The sequence below is a fragment of the Neofelis nebulosa genome, chromosome 3, assembly GCF_028018385.1.
Source record: "Neofelis nebulosa isolate mNeoNeb1 chromosome 3, mNeoNeb1.pri, whole genome shotgun sequence".
In the NCBI taxonomy this organism is placed as follows: Eukaryota; Metazoa; Chordata; class Mammalia; order Carnivora; family Felidae; genus Neofelis; species Neofelis nebulosa.
In genome coordinates, this window is record NC_080784.1 from 124,008,516 (window position 1) to 124,028,954 (window position 20,439).

At 37.0% G+C, this 20,439-nt stretch overlaps 1 protein-coding gene across 1 annotated transcript; it reads left to right on the top strand.

The window, feature by feature from the left end:
- The first annotated feature begins 4,586 nt into the window (after positions 1-4,586).
- LOC131507290 (alcohol dehydrogenase 6-like) lies at positions 4,587-16,093 on the top strand. Its single transcript, XM_058721836.1, has 9 exons — positions 4,587-4,708; positions 7,521-7,622; positions 9,998-10,136; positions 11,572-11,659; positions 11,802-12,021; positions 12,195-12,452; positions 13,552-13,678; positions 14,469-14,631; positions 15,883-16,093. The coding sequence occupies exons 1-9, from the start codon at positions 4,673-4,675 to the stop codon at positions 15,905-15,907; spliced, it is 1,158 nt and encodes a 385-aa protein (XP_058577819.1). The 5' UTR covers positions 4,587-4,672; the 3' UTR covers positions 15,908-16,093.
- Positions 16,094-20,439: the final 4,346 nt, after the last annotated feature.

Here is a 20,439-nt window from a genome sequence, read left to right on the forward strand (position 1 = left end):
GATGATGGTTTAGGAAGAGGATGAAGTATGAAAGAATGGTTCCACAGTAAACATTTCAGTTCTGATCTCCTGAAGTTGAAGAGCTGACCATAGCTGGGACTCAAGCTAGATTATTTCAGGGGTAGCAGAGCTCCAGAGGATGCTGAATTCTCAAGCTCAGCAAGCCTGCTCTGCCAAAGTGAGACCTGTGTGGGATTATATAATGGCCAAGAGGATGATGAACCTTATAAAAAGAGTCAGAAAAGGAATAGCCAAATATTATGGAGAAAAACAGAAGAGGGCTGAACCAAGAAATTGAAAGAAAGAGTTTCAGGGTGCCTGGGTGGCTCAGTCAGTTAGGCGTCAGACTCAGGTCATAATCAGCTCAGGTCATGATCTCGCGGTTTGTGAGTTTTGAGCCCCGTGTCAGGCTCTGTGCTGACAGCTCAGAGCCTGGCGCCTGCTTCAGACTCTGTCTCCCCCCACCTCTCTCCCCGTACCATGCTAATGCTCTGTCTCTGTCTCTCAATAAATAAATGTTAAAAAAAAAATTAAAATAAAAAAAGAAAGAAAGAGTTTCAAGGAGGGCATGATCAATAGCACTGAACTATCAGGATGACTGCTGAAAAATGGCCATTGGCTTTAGTGCATGGAGGTCATGAATAAAATTCAATATGGATGCTTCAATGGAGTGTTGGGGGGTATAAAACAGGATGGTGTGTATGAAGAAGTGACGGGGAGGTGAGGAAAAACAGATATTGAGCATAAAACATCTTTTCTTAAATTGTGTTTTTTCTTACTAGGACTCTGGTTTATTGCTGTCTTTGTGGTCACTGCCAGATACTGCCTGAATTACTGTAGAAACTTCCTGAAGTTATGAAATCCAAATCACTCAAATTACAAAGTCAAATCATATATTGGCATCCTGGTACTCAGATTATAAAGTCAAATTAAAGTTATTCAAATATAAAAGTCCTCCCACAAATTAGTCTAATTGCAAAGTCCCAATTACATCCAGGATAATTAAAATTTCTCAAGACCAATAAGCAGAAGCCCAAATTAATAGTATTTGGCTTATAAATCTTAACCTTCAATTCAGAAAGCCACATAATCATTTGTCTTGACTCCTAGTGGTAGTTAGAAAGAGATACAGGAAAATAGAAAGTTTGTTTCTGCTTTTCTTCTTAATGGGAGAAGGATGAATACATTAAAAAGCTGACAAGTTGGGCACCTGGCTGACTCAGTCCATGGAGCATACAACTCTTGGTCTCAGTGTTGTTAGATCGAGGTCCACCCATATTGGTTGTAAAGATCACTTAAAATAAAATCTAGGGGGGAAAAAAAAGCTGACAAGTCACAGTGAGAGAAGAAATCAGAAACAATGATTAGGTGACAGGGACAGGTGACAGGGAAGAACAGGAAGAATATAGATGCAGTTACATGACTGCATAATACATACATTACATAATAGGCATCCAAGGGAGTTCTTTTCTGATAACTTCACTTTAGTTCATTTAACCAACATTCACAGAGCTCCTACTATATGCCAGGCACCATTCCAGACACATTGGAGTAGAGAAAAATATTGAGATTCAAGGTCCCTATTCTTATAGAAATTGTATTCTAGAGTAGAGAATAAGACTTTAACACTAACAAGTTTGGGAAATATATCAGAGGTAGAGCTGGCAGCACTTGTTAATGAACTGGATACAGAGTGGGAAGGGTTGTGCCTGGAGCAACGGGATGAATTTTCAGTGTACTGTAAACTCATCTCCTGAGGGAAAGGGGGGTGGAGGTAGATACGGAGGGAAGATGGTCACATATTTGACACAAGTGTTGAAAAACTGACATTTATTTCAAGAAATTGGACAGAAAGTTAGCTAGGAAAATGAAGTACTGCCAAGCACTACTGAGACTTCATTTCATCTTGATGATCCAGAATTTACAATGGAGCCAGTCTGCCCTGCGATTTTCCCCAGCCACCTTTAGCTGCTCAGGGGCATCAACATGGCTGTGATAATAGCTGCCAAATTCTTCTACATTCCCACAACTTGGGTAGTTTCTTTGGTCCAGGAGTGAACGCTTGACCCAAACTGAGCATGGAGAGACTTCCTTACATTTTTGGACTTAAGATCACAGACAGATCTGAACTCTCTTATTGCAGTTGTTAGATTTAAGAATTAGGTGGATTTTTTGTGGCTATATTTCCCACCATAGAGCAAAAGCAAGACAGTGGTAAGAAAAGGCAAACAATGTGTGATATATAATGGTAATAATTAATAATAGTAATAAATACATAATACTTACATATAGGCCATGCTATGTGCTTGGCATGGCTCTAACCATTTGTCATTTGTTAACTATCTTAATGCTTATTAACAAACCTATGAGGTAGGAACTAGTATAATCACCCTCACCTTATTAATGGGGAAACTAAAATACAAAGAGGTTGGATTTCTTTTCTTATGTCACAGTATGTACGGGATGGAACTAAGACTGAATGAAGGTCTATTAGTGCTGGTATCCATGCTTTTAACCACTTTGCTGCATTGCCTCACATAAGAGAGAGGGAAAATCCTACTGCAGTTGAATTGATTCAGAGTTCCTGCTCCCAGCTACTTTCCTGCCCTTGACCTTGTTTGGTTATTCATTCCTTTCATGATTTCTGTTAAGTCAACATTTCCTCCCTTTTCCTTAAGCTTGTTCATGTTGGGTTTCAGTAACTTGGAAAGAAAAGAGCCCTAACACAAAAATTGGGTCCCAGAAGGAAAATGGTTCATTAATATCCCTGAACTGTGGGACTCACTGAGTAGAGGGGACTGAGAAGCAATAAAAATTCCACCATCCTTGATTTGAAGATAGATTTTTGTAGTAAAGCAATTAAATGGTCAATTATCACCTGCCATCTCAGGATTCAGATCACATGCCCACTAAAACTATAAATGCAGGCAATTTGGAAGAAAAAAATTCTAATGTTTTAGCCTTTAGCAAGATGCTATGGCAGAGACAAGCCCAAACTAGCCCTTCTGAACAAGATCATTCACATCAGATCATTCCTTCCAGTCAATCTTCTCAAACAATATTGAGCATCACATGATCCAAGCATTGCTGAACAGGAAAAATGTGTAGGTTCCAAGATTAATGCATGGTTGCAAAAAGCTTGGTAACTAAGGTATTGTAGAGCAAGGTCATTTAAGGAGAGAGAAGAACGAACAAACCTAAGTCCCTTCAACCCCATCCAAGCACCTCCATTCTTGTATCATCTTGCCTGACTATATAAATCATAGTCAGCTGGAATGCCTCCCAAGAGCATTCTCCTGGCCAGGTTTTAGAGCAAAGAAATCAGGTCTCTTCACTCTAGCTCAGATAAGGTCCAAGTCTTATAGGAAGAGCTTCAAAATATCCTTGGGGGGAATGGCAAGTCCCTAGACTGTATGATAAGATAGAAGCAGTGCTTCTATAGCCAGGACCCTGAGGATTACTGAATCATTAGCAGATACAAAACCCTTCAAATGAAACTTATAACTAACTAATTAGGGGGTTAAGACAGTTCTGTTGCAAGAAAAACTCCAAACCTAGAGACCTAGTAATTATTGAAGCTTGTCCCAAATTTTTCCCCACATCCATCCCGTCCCAAATTACTCTCACCTTACAGTAGCCGTGAACTATGACAGTAATATGTTCTCAGCAAAGAAACTGCTTCATTGGCCTCCTCTGAGGAAGCTCTCGACAAATAATGTCTAAGAGATGTGAGTCAAGGGAGCCTAAGCAGCCAACCAAAGAACTCACGCTCTTACTCTGCAAATTAATAAATGGGGCCTTGGTGTTTTCTGGTCTAATATTTGCCTTGGTATCCTCATCTGGCAGAAGCCAGAATATTGAGGGCAGGGCCCAGAACTACAAATTTTAACAACCTCCCACAGAGGATTGATTCTTATGCATCCTGATGTGAAGAAACACTGCGGTAAAAAAATATTAAAATGTAAACGTGATGAATACCTTGATGAAGCTTAAACCCCCATTTTGAATATGCTACCCATTATTTTATAAATTATTTTATATATTTATATATTATATAAATTATTTTATATAAATTATTTTGTTATATAAATTCGTCCAGATGCAGCTAAGTCTCACCTAAATAAAACTCTCTAATCATTCACAATGACCTCATATTGCCTTGGGCACTTACCATCTTTGTCACTTTTTCTCAGCCTTTTTAAAGCAGTTTGGATCATTATTTGTGCTCTTCCATCTTTTTTGACTCCCCGAGACCCGTGTTATACTCTCATTGTCTGGATCTGACAGTACCTTTCATGTAATTGAAACTCCAGAAATTCTTATTGTTAACTAATTAGTAGTTGATCTTTCTCTTAGTTTCTTTCACTTGATTCACTTTTTTAAATAATCCCTACACTGTCTTCAGATGCATCCCTACCCTTCAAGCTCTCCTCATTCAGCATTCTTGTTTTCAACCTCCTTCCTCCCTAATCATTCTTCCACACTCCTTTCTGTCTTTCACCTTCCCATATTTGCCAACCACTTTGCTTGTCTGGTTTTCCCTTCGCTGATGTGTGATTATGTAATTATGTTTAATAACTTCCGGTGTGCAAACACTATAACTACTCTGTCTAGTTTGCCCAGGAGCAGAGTCGAAGAAGTGCAGTTCTCTTGGGTAGACCTGTAGGGTGCCATGGAAAGAAAATTCATCATGGACACTTCGGGCAAAGTAAGTGCTACCTTTAAAATACATTTATATCATTTCCATTAGTTATCTAAAAAGTATACACTGAAACCAAGTAAAGAAACCATTTCCTCCAATCAGATTAGCAAGGATTTTTAACCACAATACCTAATGTTTTCCCACTTGTGGAAACTCAAGCATCACTGATGGGAGACTAACTTTTTAGGAACCTCCTGGGTGATAGTTTGACAATATTGTATCAAATGCTTAAAAATGTGTCTATCATTTGACCCGGAAATTTATTCCAAGGAAATAATTATGTTGTTTTTATAAATAGGTTAATCATGGCATTGTTTTTAAGAGGACAACACTGGAAACAAGATATGTCAAATACTAGGAAACTGATTAAATAAATTCTGATATATTAGTCAATAAAGTCCTAAGTGATTATTTTAAATTACCTGGAAAATACTTATAAAGCAAAGTGCAAGAACAGACTGTAAAATAGTTTTCTTAGTATGATTACACAAACACACATAGCATATCAATTGGAAAGACTTAACATAAAATGTTACAAACAGTAATAGCTGAGTGCCAGGTTTGCCATTTTCTGCCCCCCTTTACGTGTCTGAGCTTTCCAAGTTTTTTGCGTTGAGTGTGTACCACTTTGAAATTAGGAAAGCGTTTTTCATAAAGTATACACTTTTACTGGAGTTTGGTAGGTGCAGAATTATTTCATCTTGAGAAAGAAGTAGTGTTTTTCTATATAATTTTATTTGAACTTCTCTTGTGGCATTTGTCCCTTTTCTTTGTAATATAATACATATATTATCTCCTCTATCTAAATTTCTTGGAGACATAACAGAGTCAGTCAGTTCAGTATATCTTACAATTACTAGCTCAGAAAAATTGCAAATGGAACATACATAAAATCATAAAGCGTACTAGGGCCACCAGATATTAAGCTCTATCAAAAGTAAAGTATTTGATCATTGCGGTACTGCTGCAAGAACTGTCAGGATGATATATGGAACAAGAGAAACGGCTTCCAGAGAGAAACCTGTAAATGTGAGAACTTCTACGTATATAGTAAAGGGGCTAATTAAGCATAAATGAAAGAAATAATCAAGAGTTCATGTTAGGACAATTCATTTAGATTCTATAACTGCACATCGCACAAAAAAATGATTTTAAGTTGGATTTAAGAATTAAACACTTAGAAGTCAAACTATAAAAATCTAGAAAGAGAAGAAATATTTATTTGGTCTCTATACAGACAGAATTTCCAAAGCATAAAAATGGGATAAATAACAAAGGAAAAGAAGCTTCTAACCAAAATTTTTGAATTTTTTTTTTTAACGTTTATTTATTTTTCAGACAGAGAGAGACACAGCATGAACGGGGGAGGGGCAGAGAGAGAGGGGAAACACAGAATCGGAAGCAGGCTCCAGGCTCTGAGCCATCAGCCCAGAGGCCGACGCCGGGCTCGAACCCGCGGACCGCGAGATCGTGACCTGAGCTGAAGTCGGACGCTTAACCGACTGAGCCACCCAGGCACCCCTCTAACCAAAATTTTTAAATGTGTGTATGTGCGCACACACGCACGTAAATGCACAAAAATTAAGGTTCAAATATCAATCAGGGAAAATCATGTACAGCAAGTTGACAGACAATAACTTATTCCTTTAATGTGTAAAGAGGTCAAATGATTAATGAGAAAAACACCAAGATGCGAGTAGATACATACATTAACTCTATGACCAAATACTCCACGAAAGAGGAAAGTGTGTATGACTAATATAAACATGGAAAATATTCAATATTATTAGCATTCAAAAAATACTAGTAAAAGAGATTGATTTTTTGTGTCTATTAGATATTTTGGTTTCAATGACTATGGTCAGTGCTAATGAGGGTGGGATAAATGATGATATAGATATTCTTTTACTTCTAGGAATTGTGCCAAATTATTAAACATTTCTACTAAGAGATTTGGAAATCAATTCAGCCTTAGCAATGTCTCTATCTTTTCCAAAATAATTGTTACTTAAGGAAACCAGGCAAGTCAAAATTATGAACAAAGCTGTTTATCACATTAGACTTTGGAACAGTCAAAACAATGGAAATGATTACATTTATAAGTGGTTACTAAGCAAACTGGAACATTCAAATGATGAAATACAAAGTAGCCATTTATTTATTTATTTTTAATGTTTATTTCTTTATTTTGAGAGAGAGAACAAACGAGCAGGGGAGGTGTAGAGAGAGGGAGAGAGAGAGAATCCCAAGCAGGCTCTGCCCTGTCAGCCCAGAGCCCCACGTGGGGCTCAAACCCATGAACTGTGAGATCAAGACCTGACCTGAAATCAAGAGTCAGACACTTAACCAACTGAGCCACCCGGGTGCCCCAAAAGTAGCCATTTAAAATTCTGATTACAGGGGTGCCTGGGTGGCTCAGTCAGAAAAGCACATGACTTTTGATCTTGGGGTCATGGGTTTCAGTCTCACGCTGGGTGTAGTGATTACTAAGAAAAATAGTTAAAATTCTGATTACAAAGCATTTGAAGTGATGAGAAAATGCCTACTTACAAGTAAATGACAAATGGTCATTACATGGTGGCTGTCACTAGCAAAAAAGCAGAATACAAAACTGTAGACATGATCTCTACTGTATCAAAATTGTTTTAAGAGACTAGAAGGAAATACGCTAAAATTTCAGTAGGTTGCATCTAAAATTGCAGTGATCTTTTATTTATGATTTTTGTACTTTACTAATTATAACAAATGAGTGTCGTTTGTATGATCAGAATAAAAATTAATTTTTTTCACAAAAATTTTGTTGTCCTGGTGTCAACAGACAATCACATGCCGGGCAGCCATTGTGTGGAAAACAGGTTCTACTCTTGCAATTGAGGAAGTACAAGTCGATCCACCAAAGGCTCGGGAAGTTCGTATTAAGGTAAATTTAAGTCTTTTAACTTTTACCCTTGTAGGTAAATGTAAGGAAATCCTGTTTCATGAAATGAAACATATTTTATATGTAATACATATAACATTTGCATTTGGGGTCTGTCCACTTCTGTTAGTAAAATGAATTTTTTAAACTAAGATAAATGAATAGAGGTAATGAATGTTTAATATATTCTTAATATTTGTAAAATACTGGTAATTTACTCATCTACCATAATTACTTTTTAAGTATTGAAATTTTTACTTAAATTATATAACATCATAGGTCTATATACTTCACAATGTGACCTGGAAGGTGTTTTAAGTACTAACTTCTTTTCATTGAGGGAAAGGCGACAAGAACTGCATTTCCCCCTACTTCAATGATGCAAAATTGATATCAACAAATGAATATGCAATGACTAACAGACTAATGTTCCATCTCTATTGTTTGAAACTCACACATGATAACCTCAGAAAATGTCTGAAAAAGTTCACTGTGTGGTAAATTTCAATTTCTAGGAATGAGCAGCTAGGACTCCATGATAGTCTTCAAAGTGACTTGGAAGAGTTAACAATTATTGAGCAGAGCTTGGACCAGGGATGGGAAAACAATGACCTGTCAACGGTTTCTGGCCACTCTCAAATCAAACTTTTGATTAATACATCCCAAATTTTATAAAACCATTAAATACCCAAGATTAGGAGTATTATTACTCCTAATTAAACATTAATATCCACCTATCTTCTAATTTGAGATCAGGAAATTGAACACTTGACTTAATAAATAAGACAAATACTGGATGCCATATGCATCTAGTCATACTATATCTAATCAAAGTCAAAGGTGTAGGAGGATGGCTACAGAAGTAACAGAGACAAGGAATGAAGGGAATTGGAAAGATGCCAAAAGGAAAAGGTGATGGAGGGAAGTATAAAAAGACAGACAGGCAGTGAAAGACAAAACAGGAGAATTTGGGAACACTGAATACATTATCAAGTCCATGTCTAGTGTTACACTCAAGATTTTATTTCACCAATGAGACATGGTAAAGAACAAAATGATAATTGATAAGAATGTACACAAAGAAAGAAGTTTGGTAACTGACTGCTCTTCAGAAGCTGTATTTTTCTATTTATCATCCATCCAAACAGCATTTAATTCGTCCTTATTGTGTACTGGGTCACCATCTGCTGAAATGTTTACTAGTTAATTAGTCAATATTCTCTGTTCTTACATTGATAGGCTCCTTAACTACAAAGGCTACCCCCTAAATAATAAATCCACAATAGGCTACCAAGGTAGAAGTTGCATAGCAAGAAACTCAGCAACATCACACTGAACCCTGAACAAATCAAGGTTAAGGACTGGGTCTGTTCATAAGAACAGTCAATTCCACCTCCAGTTTATGCCATGGGAAACTTCCCCAAAATAACTGCATACTCTTATTTGATATGTAGAACCAAAGTAATAAGGAGATTCCAGGCTGCTGCATACCTAAAACAACACTTCTAGCCTTTGACAGCATCTTGAAGCCATTTTAGCACTGTGGGAACCAAAACCACAGCATATTTCTCATGAGCACTTTCTCTTCACCAGGATCCTTCATTTGCCAGGATCATATACCACAGTTGTTCCCAGTGTTCCAGCTATAAATGCTGTCACTCTCACTACACACACTGGAGAACTAGTCAATATGCTCAGGCATAGGCTTTTCTGGCTGCAACCCAGGCACAGCAGTAACTTAGGGGCTACGGTACATGAAATGTTTCATTTTTATGACCAATGTCATTGGGTCAGGTCTATTGACAGATAAGAAAACTCAGGCCATTAACTAAGAAAGTTTTAAAACTTCACAACGTCAACTAAATTTTGCAATGGTTAATTTTAACTTAAATTCATTGTTACATTATTAATTTAAAGAATGCTCTCAATGTATAAATTTGAAATGTTAAAAACAGATTTTCCCAGAGCATTGGAAAAACATTCAACGGTATGGGCCTAAAATTCTTTGTTTCTCAATCATGGTGTTATTGATAATGTGGCAAAAAGTCCTTCATTGTATGTGATTGTCCATCATATTTCAAAACTATTTGATGACATAAATGTACAAAGTAGATTTCAAAAAAATCTAAGTTTATTTCCAGGTCTTAACATGTGCCACGTAACTTTGGACAAATCATTCTAAGTCTCTGAATCTCCCTTTCCTCACCTCTAAATTGGGAATGATACAATCCGCCCTGTATTCCTCTGAGCATTGTAATAGGGATCAAATGACACAGTTCAAGTAAAGAAATTTTTTTAATAATCAGTCTCAGATTAAAAGAAAAAGATAAAGGAAAATTCCAAACCAACTGATTCTTGGCTATTTAATTCTTATGCAGATGATATCTACAGGGATCTGTGGTACTGATGATCATGCAGTAAAAGGATTACTCTCCGTAAACTTTCCTTTCATCCCAGGCCATGAAGGAGCTGGGATTGTAGAGAGTATTGACGAAGGAGTGAGCTCAGTGAAACCAGGTAGGAAGTGGGGTAATGAAACCTTCCCACAAACAGCCTCCCAAAGAGCTCCCCTGCACAGAGAAGGAACTTAAAATGCATTCACTGGGGTGCCTGGGTGGCTCAGTCGGTTAAACGTCCGACTTCAGCTCAGATCATGATCTCACAGTTCGTGAGTTCAAGCCCCGCATCGGGCTCTGTGCTGACAGCTCAGAGCATTAGGGGTCACTGATTGTCTCAAATTCTATGTCTCCCTCTCTCTCTGTTCCTCCCCCCACTCATGCTCTGTCTCTCCTTCAAAAATAAATTAAAAACATTAAAAGAAATTTTTTAATAAATAAACAAATAAAATGCATTCACACACTTACAGAAGAAAAAAAACTGGTTTACCTCTAGACTCTTCTAACTAATCACATATCATTATATTAAATGTATTCAGTCATTCCAAGAGTCACATGGTTTCTCTGCTATTTTCTCTAGCAATTGAGAGGGGCAGTAGCTGAGCCAAGAATATATCCATAACTAAATGAGAGTTGAGATAGGTGTACTTCTAAATAGACTGAAAACTATTGAGACTGCTCCTTACATACTGTATCCCCCACATGTTTACCACAGTGCCTGTCCCATGGTTAGAACGCATTAGAATGTTTGACAGATGAATGTTCTAATCAACTGGAATATCAAACTTGAATTTTCATTGACAGGATGATGATGATATTTCAAAGAATCAAAGAAAGCAAGTATATGTTCTTCCCCAGACTACCAAAAAAGATCTGGACATAGCTATTCTTAGCCTGTCTGAAATGATTAGAGTGAAGAAGAGCAATCACACAGATTAAGATACTATAGAAACTCACAACTTGGAACCAGGCACACAAAGAGACTTAATAAAGGGCATGGTCAGGATATTTGTGAAGCTCTTACCAGGGAATTCATTTGGCAAACAATTACAAGATACCTACATTGAATCTGACACTAGGCACAGAAAGGCGACAAAAGTAAAAAGGCACGGTCTATCTCCAAGAACATAATGCAAACAGAAGAGATATATGCTCTAACTCCTCTTTAGCTTAAAAAAAAAAAAAAATTCCAGTGAAAGTTTTGTGTAAAACAATGAGGGGTTGGAGGAGAAAGAGTTGGAGGAGAAAGGACAAGAGAGCAAAAGTTCTCCTGAATTTGAGATCCACTACCTTTGGAATTTTTAAGAGCCAGTGAAGTTAAGATGTGCCTTATCTAAACTTACAAGAGAAACTAATGTTACACCACATGTTAACTAACTGGAATTTAAATGAAAACTTAAAAAGAAAACAGCAATGGGCAATGTTATGCTGGCTACCATAATCTGCCCACAGCAAGTTTTCAAGCCATCCAATGAAATTTTTATAAACATACTATTGTATTTTTGACCCAGTAATATTTTAAACTAATACTCATATTATTATTTCTCTATATATAGGAGATAAAGTCCTCACACTCACTATACCACAGTGTAGAGAATGCAGTTCCTGTTTGCATCCCAAGGGAAACTTCTGTGAGAAGCAAGAGTTAGTAATTTACCCCTTACTCTATTATTAAATTGCTGATATTGTATAAGCACTGACCTGTAACTAAATGTGCTCTCTTCTGTCTTTATAATTCCACGTGTCAGTGCCGCCACCTGTAACTGTGTCTGTCACCGCGGAACAGTGTTCTACCTTCTTCTGGATTAATGCTGGACAAGACCAGCAGATTTACCTGCAAAGGAAAAAAGATTTATCACTCTTTCCGTGCAAGCACATTCACTGAATATACGGTTGTACCTGAGATTGCAGTGGCAAAAATTGATGCTGCTGCTCCTATGGATAAAGTTAGTATCATAAGCTGCGAGGTGTCTACAGGTTATGGAGCTGCTGTAAATTCGGCCAAGGTGAGGAAGTTACCCGTGTTAATGAGTGTCATAGTGATTTGCCTGGAAAACATCAAAATGTTCAATAGTTGTATACAGTTCCAAAGGTTCCAACGGTTGTTTTTGTTTGCTTTTCTAATTACCTATGTGTCCAGGGTTGATTTCTAATACAAACATGCCTTGTGAATTTGTAGGTCACTCGCAGTTCCACGTGCGTGGTCTTTGGACTTGGTGGAGTTGGTTCAGCCATTGTCATGGGCTGTAAAGCATCTGGTGCTTCTAGGATCATTGGGGTTGACATCAATGAGAAGTTTCCCCGGGCAAGAGCATTAGGGGTCACTGATTGTCTCAACCCTCGAAACCTCAAGAAACCTGTCCAGCAGGTAGTCATGGAAATGACAAGAGTTGGTGTTGACTTTGCCTTTGAAGCCATTGGACTCAGTGATACGATGGTAGGTGGGCTTAGGGCACAGTGCATAGATGCTTAAAAAGGGTGGGGCGGGAGTGAGAAATACATGCTAAATATCCTCACATAGATGGGTATAAACTCTCCCGAACATACATTTTGGACCTGTGGACCCCAAATGTAAAAATGGAATATAAATTCACTCTAAAATATCTATTTTAAAAATAAAAGTAATATATACTTAAAGATATGTCATTATAATACACAAAATTTAAACATTCAAAAGGCCATAATACCAGTATTCCCTTTTCTTTATTCCTAGGTCTTCAGATATACTCTTATATTTAAGTATAAACATTATTTAACTCACAAGATAATTATGGGTCCTGTATCAGAAGTCCTAGGGATATAAGGGTGGACAAAATAGGCACTACACTCTTGGATCTTACAGTTCAGAAGAGAGAATATATAGACATTTAATATGTTTTATCGTGTACCTAACATACTTGATAGACAAATAAAGGAAGTAAAGGTAGTAACATAGGTAAAAGAGAAAATAAGGCAAAATGGAGAAAAGGAGGAAGACAATAGGACAATGAGCCAGAAAAAGAAGTAAAACAAATATATAAGATATGAAAAAGTACACTGTACATCCCTGCAAAACTGAATTAAAAATAAATAAAGCTTCACACACCCATATATGTATATGTTTTATTTTAATAGAAATGAGTTAGAGAACCATGGCAAGTGAGAAGGTCTGGCAAAGGCAGTGAGTAATTTTATTTAATAAATATATGGTCCTCACTATATATCAGATAGTGTTCTAAATGTCTTAAGAATGGTAAATTATTTAATCTTCATAACAATTCTATGAAGTAAGCAGTATTAGTCTTCCTTTTACAAATGAAGAAACTGAGGCATATGGAAGTTAAGTAACTTACCTAAGGTCACACAGCTAGCACAGTCTTTCCCACTAAACTCTACTGGTTCTGTAATGAAATCCCATCACTAGCAGTGTTGAAGGTGAGGTTGAGATAGCATCTGGCCAGGAAGAGGTTCGAGATCTAGGAACACAATCCCTCGACCTCTGGTGGTAGTTGTTACTTGTGTGGGAAGGCACTTACGGTCATTATTGTTGTTATCAGATTGCTGCTTGGGATTCCTGCCACCAGAGCTATGGTGTCTGTCTGATGGTTGGGGTGGCTTCATCAAATTCACAGCTTTCCCTGAACGCACCAGATATTATCTCTGGATGGACACTGAAGGGTGTGTGTTTTAGGAGGTAGGTCAACAAACAGAAGGGACTAGCTGGTTGCTCTCATGAAATCCCTTTTGACTTTGTAGAAACATACAATTCAAAATTCCTCCTCTTGGGGAAACAGAGCTATAATGATAGAGGTCTTCAAAGACTTCTCCAATAAGTCGGAGAGCTTTGCAAATCAACTTCAGTTAATTTAATTAAATAGGTTTTTTTAAGTTCAAATACAAATTTTATCTCCTACAAAATAGTTTTTGGGTTTTGCCAGTGTTTCAAACAATTCAGTCAACTTCAGTTCCAAATGCTGGTGAGTTCAAAGTTTATTCTGCTACTTTAGCAGCAAATCTTTTGGATAATTATATGCACCAACCTGGAGTTTTGGTACCAGCTTTTATTCTCCCAGAGGAGCCCTTATTTCTGAGCATTATTGACCAACAGCTTCAGTCAATTAACATTCCCATCTGCACGTAGTTCCCAATGCCATCTCTATGTGTGTATGAATACACAGAAGAGGAAATTTTGGGTAAAGGTAAGCCCAGGAGGTGGGCTATAAACTGCTAGTTTAAAATGACCATTTTTCAACCCAGTAACACGTGAATACTGACCCAATTTTTCTCTAAAGGAATTCTAGGTAACAGAACTGTCTGTAGCAGCCACACTTAGTAACAGCAGTTAATAGCTTCTGATGTATAAATGATTTATCTTTCATGTTCAATGTCAGATTTTCAGAAGAAAATCTCCATCACAAGTTTACACTTGTTTCCTTTTGGTTGGTTTGGCATTTCTCAAATCTTATCACAATAGCCTTTTTTTGTTGTTGTTTTGCAGATTATAAAACCAGAGACTGTATTCCCCAACTAGTGACTGATTACCTGCAAAATAAAATTAATATAGATCCCTTAATAACCCATCAGTTGCCTTTTGACCAACTCCACAAAGCTTTCGAGTTGTACCATGCTGGAAAAACGTGAGTGCTTTGATGATCTCCACTACCCTGAATTCACAGACAAACGACTCTTCAAACATTTCCAAGTGGTTTTGTGAGAAAGAGATGGCCACTTGGATCTTCAATATCTTTCGCACTCTCTACCTTATTTCCTACTATTACCAGGATTAGAAAAAGTTTTACCTATAAGCCCCTCTTTGGGAAAGTTCCACATCAGCTTATTTTTTAAAAATGTTCAAGGATTCCATATAATACTAAGAAGCACTTGACACTACATTGGCCAATTATGTATTACTTTTCTGGTTAGAGAAATGATCTAGAATGAATGAGTTGACATTACTGAAGTCATACAATTTTGCAAGGAATCTTAGAGGCAGAGGTTTAGATTCCACCTAGGGCACAAATCCTTCTGCATCATTTCTGACAAATGGTCACTCTGTTTCAGCTAGCAAACCTTCAGGGATGGAGTGTTCACTCAGTGTGTTCATTTATTCATTCAATGTTTATTTTGTGATGGTGCAGTGTTTGCCAGGACTGTCCTAAGTGCTAGAGACACCAGTAGAGAATAAGCAACAATAAGTAAATGAGGAATCACTCCTGTGATGAATGCTTTGATTTTCTCATTCTGATTCTAAGTACATCTCCCTTTCAAATTCTCTCCTCCAATTCTACCTACATTCTCTGATTGGTAAGTGATTTAAAATCTAGGTCTTTAAGTTTTACCCTGCTTTACCACCTTCTTGGTTTTGACCTAGCATGTCAGCCAATCTGAATCAGAAATAAAGAATCAAGAAACCTCATCTGAAATTTTATGAACAGATTATGGAGAATGCAGAGAGGGGATCTAGCAGACAGTATACATGCTGTAAAAGAATACCCCCCCAAAAAAATTATTATTTTTTCCTAAGAAGACACAGTGCTAGATTCCGGGGCTGACAAAAGCTGATCAGAAGCCATAGCAGAGGGTTTGGATGTCTTTGTGATCACACAGCCTGAGAAACAGTCCTCAAAGCTGAGGCCTTCCTTTCTGATGTTGGATACTGATGTTGATCCTGCTTTCACCATATCCAAGTGGTGATATTAACAATGATCCCAATCAGATGATCAAGTGATATTTCATATAGGTGAACTAGGATGAAGGTGGAATTGGGAGGGGGTACGAAGGAAAAGGTAGGCAATGCAACGTCACATAATACAGTGCATAATTGCGTTGCTGAAATCACTGTTTCTTAAGCAATTCAATCACTTTACTATTACACTTTTATGTTTCAGCATCCACTGTATTCTGCTGTTCTGAGATCCCAGATGATAAAAAGGTGAAAGGGCATCCTTGGGGATATCATTCTTTTCCTGTATCACCTCTCTGATCATTCCAGTACAGTGGAAAGAGGCATACCAGAGATGGAAATGCAGTGTAATTGTGAAAAATGAAATATGTGCATCTTGAACGTAGCTGTAATAAAATAACTGCTCAGAGAACAGATATTACATAATTCGTTCTGTGACTTTAAAAAGAGAAATGATGGGATTTAGTGATGACATTGTTGATATGTCCATCAACCCAATTGATCTCTGTCACCAGTCCATGAAAGATGTCACTGACTTATCCCTTGTTGCCATTCTCAGAGTACCTCCATAATACACAGATTTCTCTATGTCTTTCATGCCACACCAGGGTTTGCATGATTTTGCTTCTTCCTCAACATGCTGGGGTATCATAAATCTTTGGAAGGCGATCTCAGAACACAGTAAGCCATTTTCTATGCTAAGGTCTTTAGACCATTCTATCCCTCTACCTATGAAATGTTGAGCCACGGTTCACTGCTTTCAAACACAAAAATGCATTTGGAAAATCTTGCCAATTCCACCCCTAGGTAGTAGGTATAGGACCCTCTCAAAAGAATTCTTCCATATCTACAAGCTCCAAACTCCCTCTTCAAGTCTTTGAGCCAGTATAATCATTTCTTCATTGAGGTTGAGAGATTAGGAGCAGAAAGAAAAATTCAAGCTCCTCTTATCCTGCTTTTTTTCTTATATTTTTCATCTGTCCATGAGTCATTTCTATTCTCCTTAATCCTTCAGCTTTTGAAACACAAAAGCTGACAGGAAAATTCCTCTTACAATTGCTTTAATTCAATATCCCTTCCTGATATCTGAGCCCAGAATATCCAGTTGACATAATGGGGAAAGTTCCAAGAATTAAAAAAAAAAAAAAAAAAAAGGAAAAGAAAAGAAAGAAAAATATTTTTTAAAGGTGATTATGTTAAACATGATCCTGAAAGTCTAGTTCTGTCACCTTCTCAATAAGCTCTTCTCTCTCTGAGTATCCACTGCCACACTGTAAAACAGGGAAAATAAGAACAATGTTGTTGGATGATTTTTAAGACTGGAGATCATGTGTTTAACATGGAGATTGATATGATTGAATACAAATTTAACTCAACACTGAAGTTCAAGACTAAAATTATCTAAGCAAATTTAATCCCTAAAAATAACTATCATTAAACTGTCCTGGGTAGAGACATCACCATAAACACAAAACCTACATATAACACAATGGCACTAAATCTATATCTTTAAATAATCACTCTGAATGTAAATGGACTAAATGCCCCAATCAAAAGACATAGGGTATCAGAATGAATAACGAAAAACAAGATCCATCTGTATGCTGCCTATAAGAGACTCATTTTTAGACCCGAGGACACCTGATTGAAAGTGAGGGGACAGAGAACCATCTATCATGCTAATGGACATCAAAAGAAAACTGGAGTAGCCATACTTATGTCAGGTAAACTAGATTTCAAAACACAGACTGCAACAAGAGATGAAGAAGGGCATTATATCATAATTGAGGGGTCTATCCATCAAGAAGAGCTAACAATTGTAAATGTTAATGCTCCCAACATGAGAGCACCCAAATATATAAATCAATTAATCACACACATAAACAAATGTATAGATAATAATATTAATTATAGGGGACTTTAATACTCCACTTACAGAAATGGACAGGTCATCTAGGCAGAAAATCAATAAGGAACAATGGCTCAGATGACACACTGGACCAGATGGACTAACAGATATATCCAGAACATTTCATCCTCAAGCAGAAGAACACATTCTTCTCAAGCACATATGGAACACTCTCAAAATAGAACACATACTGTGTCACAAAACAGCCCTCAACAATATTGAGATCATATCATGCATATTTTCAGATCACAATGCTATAAAACATGAAATAAACCACAAAAAAAATTTTTAGAAAGCCCACAAATACATGGAGGATAAAGAACATCGTACTAAAGAATGAATGGCTCAACCAGGAAATTAAAGAAGAACTTTAAAAACATATGGAAGTAAATGAAGATGAAAATATGACAGTCTAAACTCTTTGGGATGCAGCAAAGGTAGTCCTAAGAGGAAAATACACCGCAATTCAGTACTATCCCAAGATGCAAGAAAGGTCCCAAATACACAACCTAACATTACACCTAAAGGAGCTAGAAAGGCAGCACCAAAGAAAGCCCAAATCAGAAGAAAAATAATAAAAATTAGAATAGAAATAAAGAATATAGAATAAAAAAAAATGAAAACAAGAACAAAACAAAACAAACAAACAAAAAATCCAGTAGAACAGATAAATGAATCTAAGAGCTGGTTTTTTGAAAGAATAAACAAAATTGATAAACCCCTACCCAGACTTCTCAAAAGAAAAGAGGACCTAAATAAAATAAAAAAAAAAAAAATCACGAATGAAAGAGGAGAGATCACAACCAACAACACAGAAATACAATTACTAGAACACTATGAAAAAATACATGCCAACAAACTGGACAATCTGGAAGAAATGGACAAATTCCTAGAAACTCACACACTACCAAAACTCAAATGGGAAGAAACAGAAAATTTGAACAGAACACCATTTCTGGTGAAGAAATTGAATCAGTTATCAAATAAAAGTCCTGAGTCCAATGGCTTTCCAGGGAAATTCTACCAGACATTTAAAGCAGAGTTAATACCTATTCTTCTCAAGCTATTCCAAAAAGTAGAAATGGAAGGAAAGCTTCCAGACTCATTCTGTGAAGCAAGCATTACCTTGATTCCCAAACCAAACAAAGACCCCACTGAAAAGGAAAATTACAGACCGATATCTCTGATGAACATGGATGCAAAAATTCTCAACAAGATACTAGCAAATCGAATTCAACAGTATATTAAAATACTTATTCGCCATTATCAACTGGGACTCATTCCTGGGCTGCAGGTTCAATATTTGCACAGCAATCAACGTGATACATCACAATAACAGAAGAAAGGATAAGAACCATATGATCTTATCAATAGATGCAGAAAAAGCATTTGACAAAATACAGCACCCTTTCTTAATTAAAACCATCAGGAAAGTCGGGATGGAAGGAATATACCTTAACATCAGAAGAGCCATATATGAAAGGCCCACAGCTAATATTATCCTCAAGGGGGAAAAACTGAGAACTTTCCCCTGAGATCAGGAAAATGACAGGGATATCTACTCTCACCACTGTTGTTTAACATAGTGTTGGAAGTCCTAGCCTCAGTAATCAGACAACAAAAGAAAACAAAAGCATCCAAATTGGCAAAGAAAAAGTCAAACTTCCACTCTTCACAGATGACATGATACTCTACATGAAAAACATGAACAACTCCACCAAAAAACTGCTAGAGCTGATACAGGAATTCAGTGAATTTGCAGGCTATAAAATCAATGTACAGAAATTGGTTGCATTTATATACACCAATAAGAAGCTACAGAAAGAGATATCAGGGAATTGATCGATCCCATTTATAACTGCACCAAAAACCATAAAATACCTAAGAATAAACCTAGCCAAAGAGGTAAAAGATCTATATGCTGAAAACTATAGAAAGCTTGTAAAAAAAAATTGAAGAAGACACAAGGAAATGGAAAAACATTCCATGTTCATGGACTGGAAGAACAAATATTGTTAAAATGTCAATACTATCCAAAGCAATCTACATATTCAATGCAATCCCAATCAAAACAGCACCAACATTCTTCATAGAGCTAGAACAAACAATCCTAACATTTGTATGGAACCACAAAAGGCCCTGAATAGCCAAAGTAAAGATGAAAAAGAAAAAGCTGGAGGCATCACAATCCCATACTTTAACCTGTCATACAAAGCTATAATCATCAAGCAGTATGGTATTGGCACAAAAACAGACACATAGATCAGAGAAATAGAATAAAGAACCCAGAAATGGACCCACAAATATATGGCCAACTAATCTTTGGCAAAGCAGGAAAAAATGTCCAGTGGAAAAAAGACAGTCTCTTTCACAAATGGTGCTGGGAGAACTGGACAGCAACATGCTGAAGAATGAAACTGGACCACTTTCTTACACCCTACACAGAAGAAACTCAAAACGGGTGAAAGACCTAAATGTGAGACAGGAAACCATCAAAATCCAAGAGGAAAAAGCAGGCAGCCACCTCTTTGACCTCAGCTGCAGCAACTTCTTACTTGACATGTCTCTGAAGGCAAGGGAAATAAAAGAAAAAATGAATCAAGATAAAGAGCTTCTGTGTGGGAAAGGAAACAATCAACAACACTGAAAGGCAACCAACGGAATGGGAAAAGATATTTGCAAATGACATATCAGATAGAGGGCTAGTATCCAAAATCTATAAAGAACTCACCAAACTCCACACCCGAAAAACAAATAATCCAGTGAAGAAATGGGCAGAAGACATGAATAGGCACTTTACCAAAGAAGGCATCCAGATGGCCAACAGACACATGAAACAGTGTTCAACGTCAT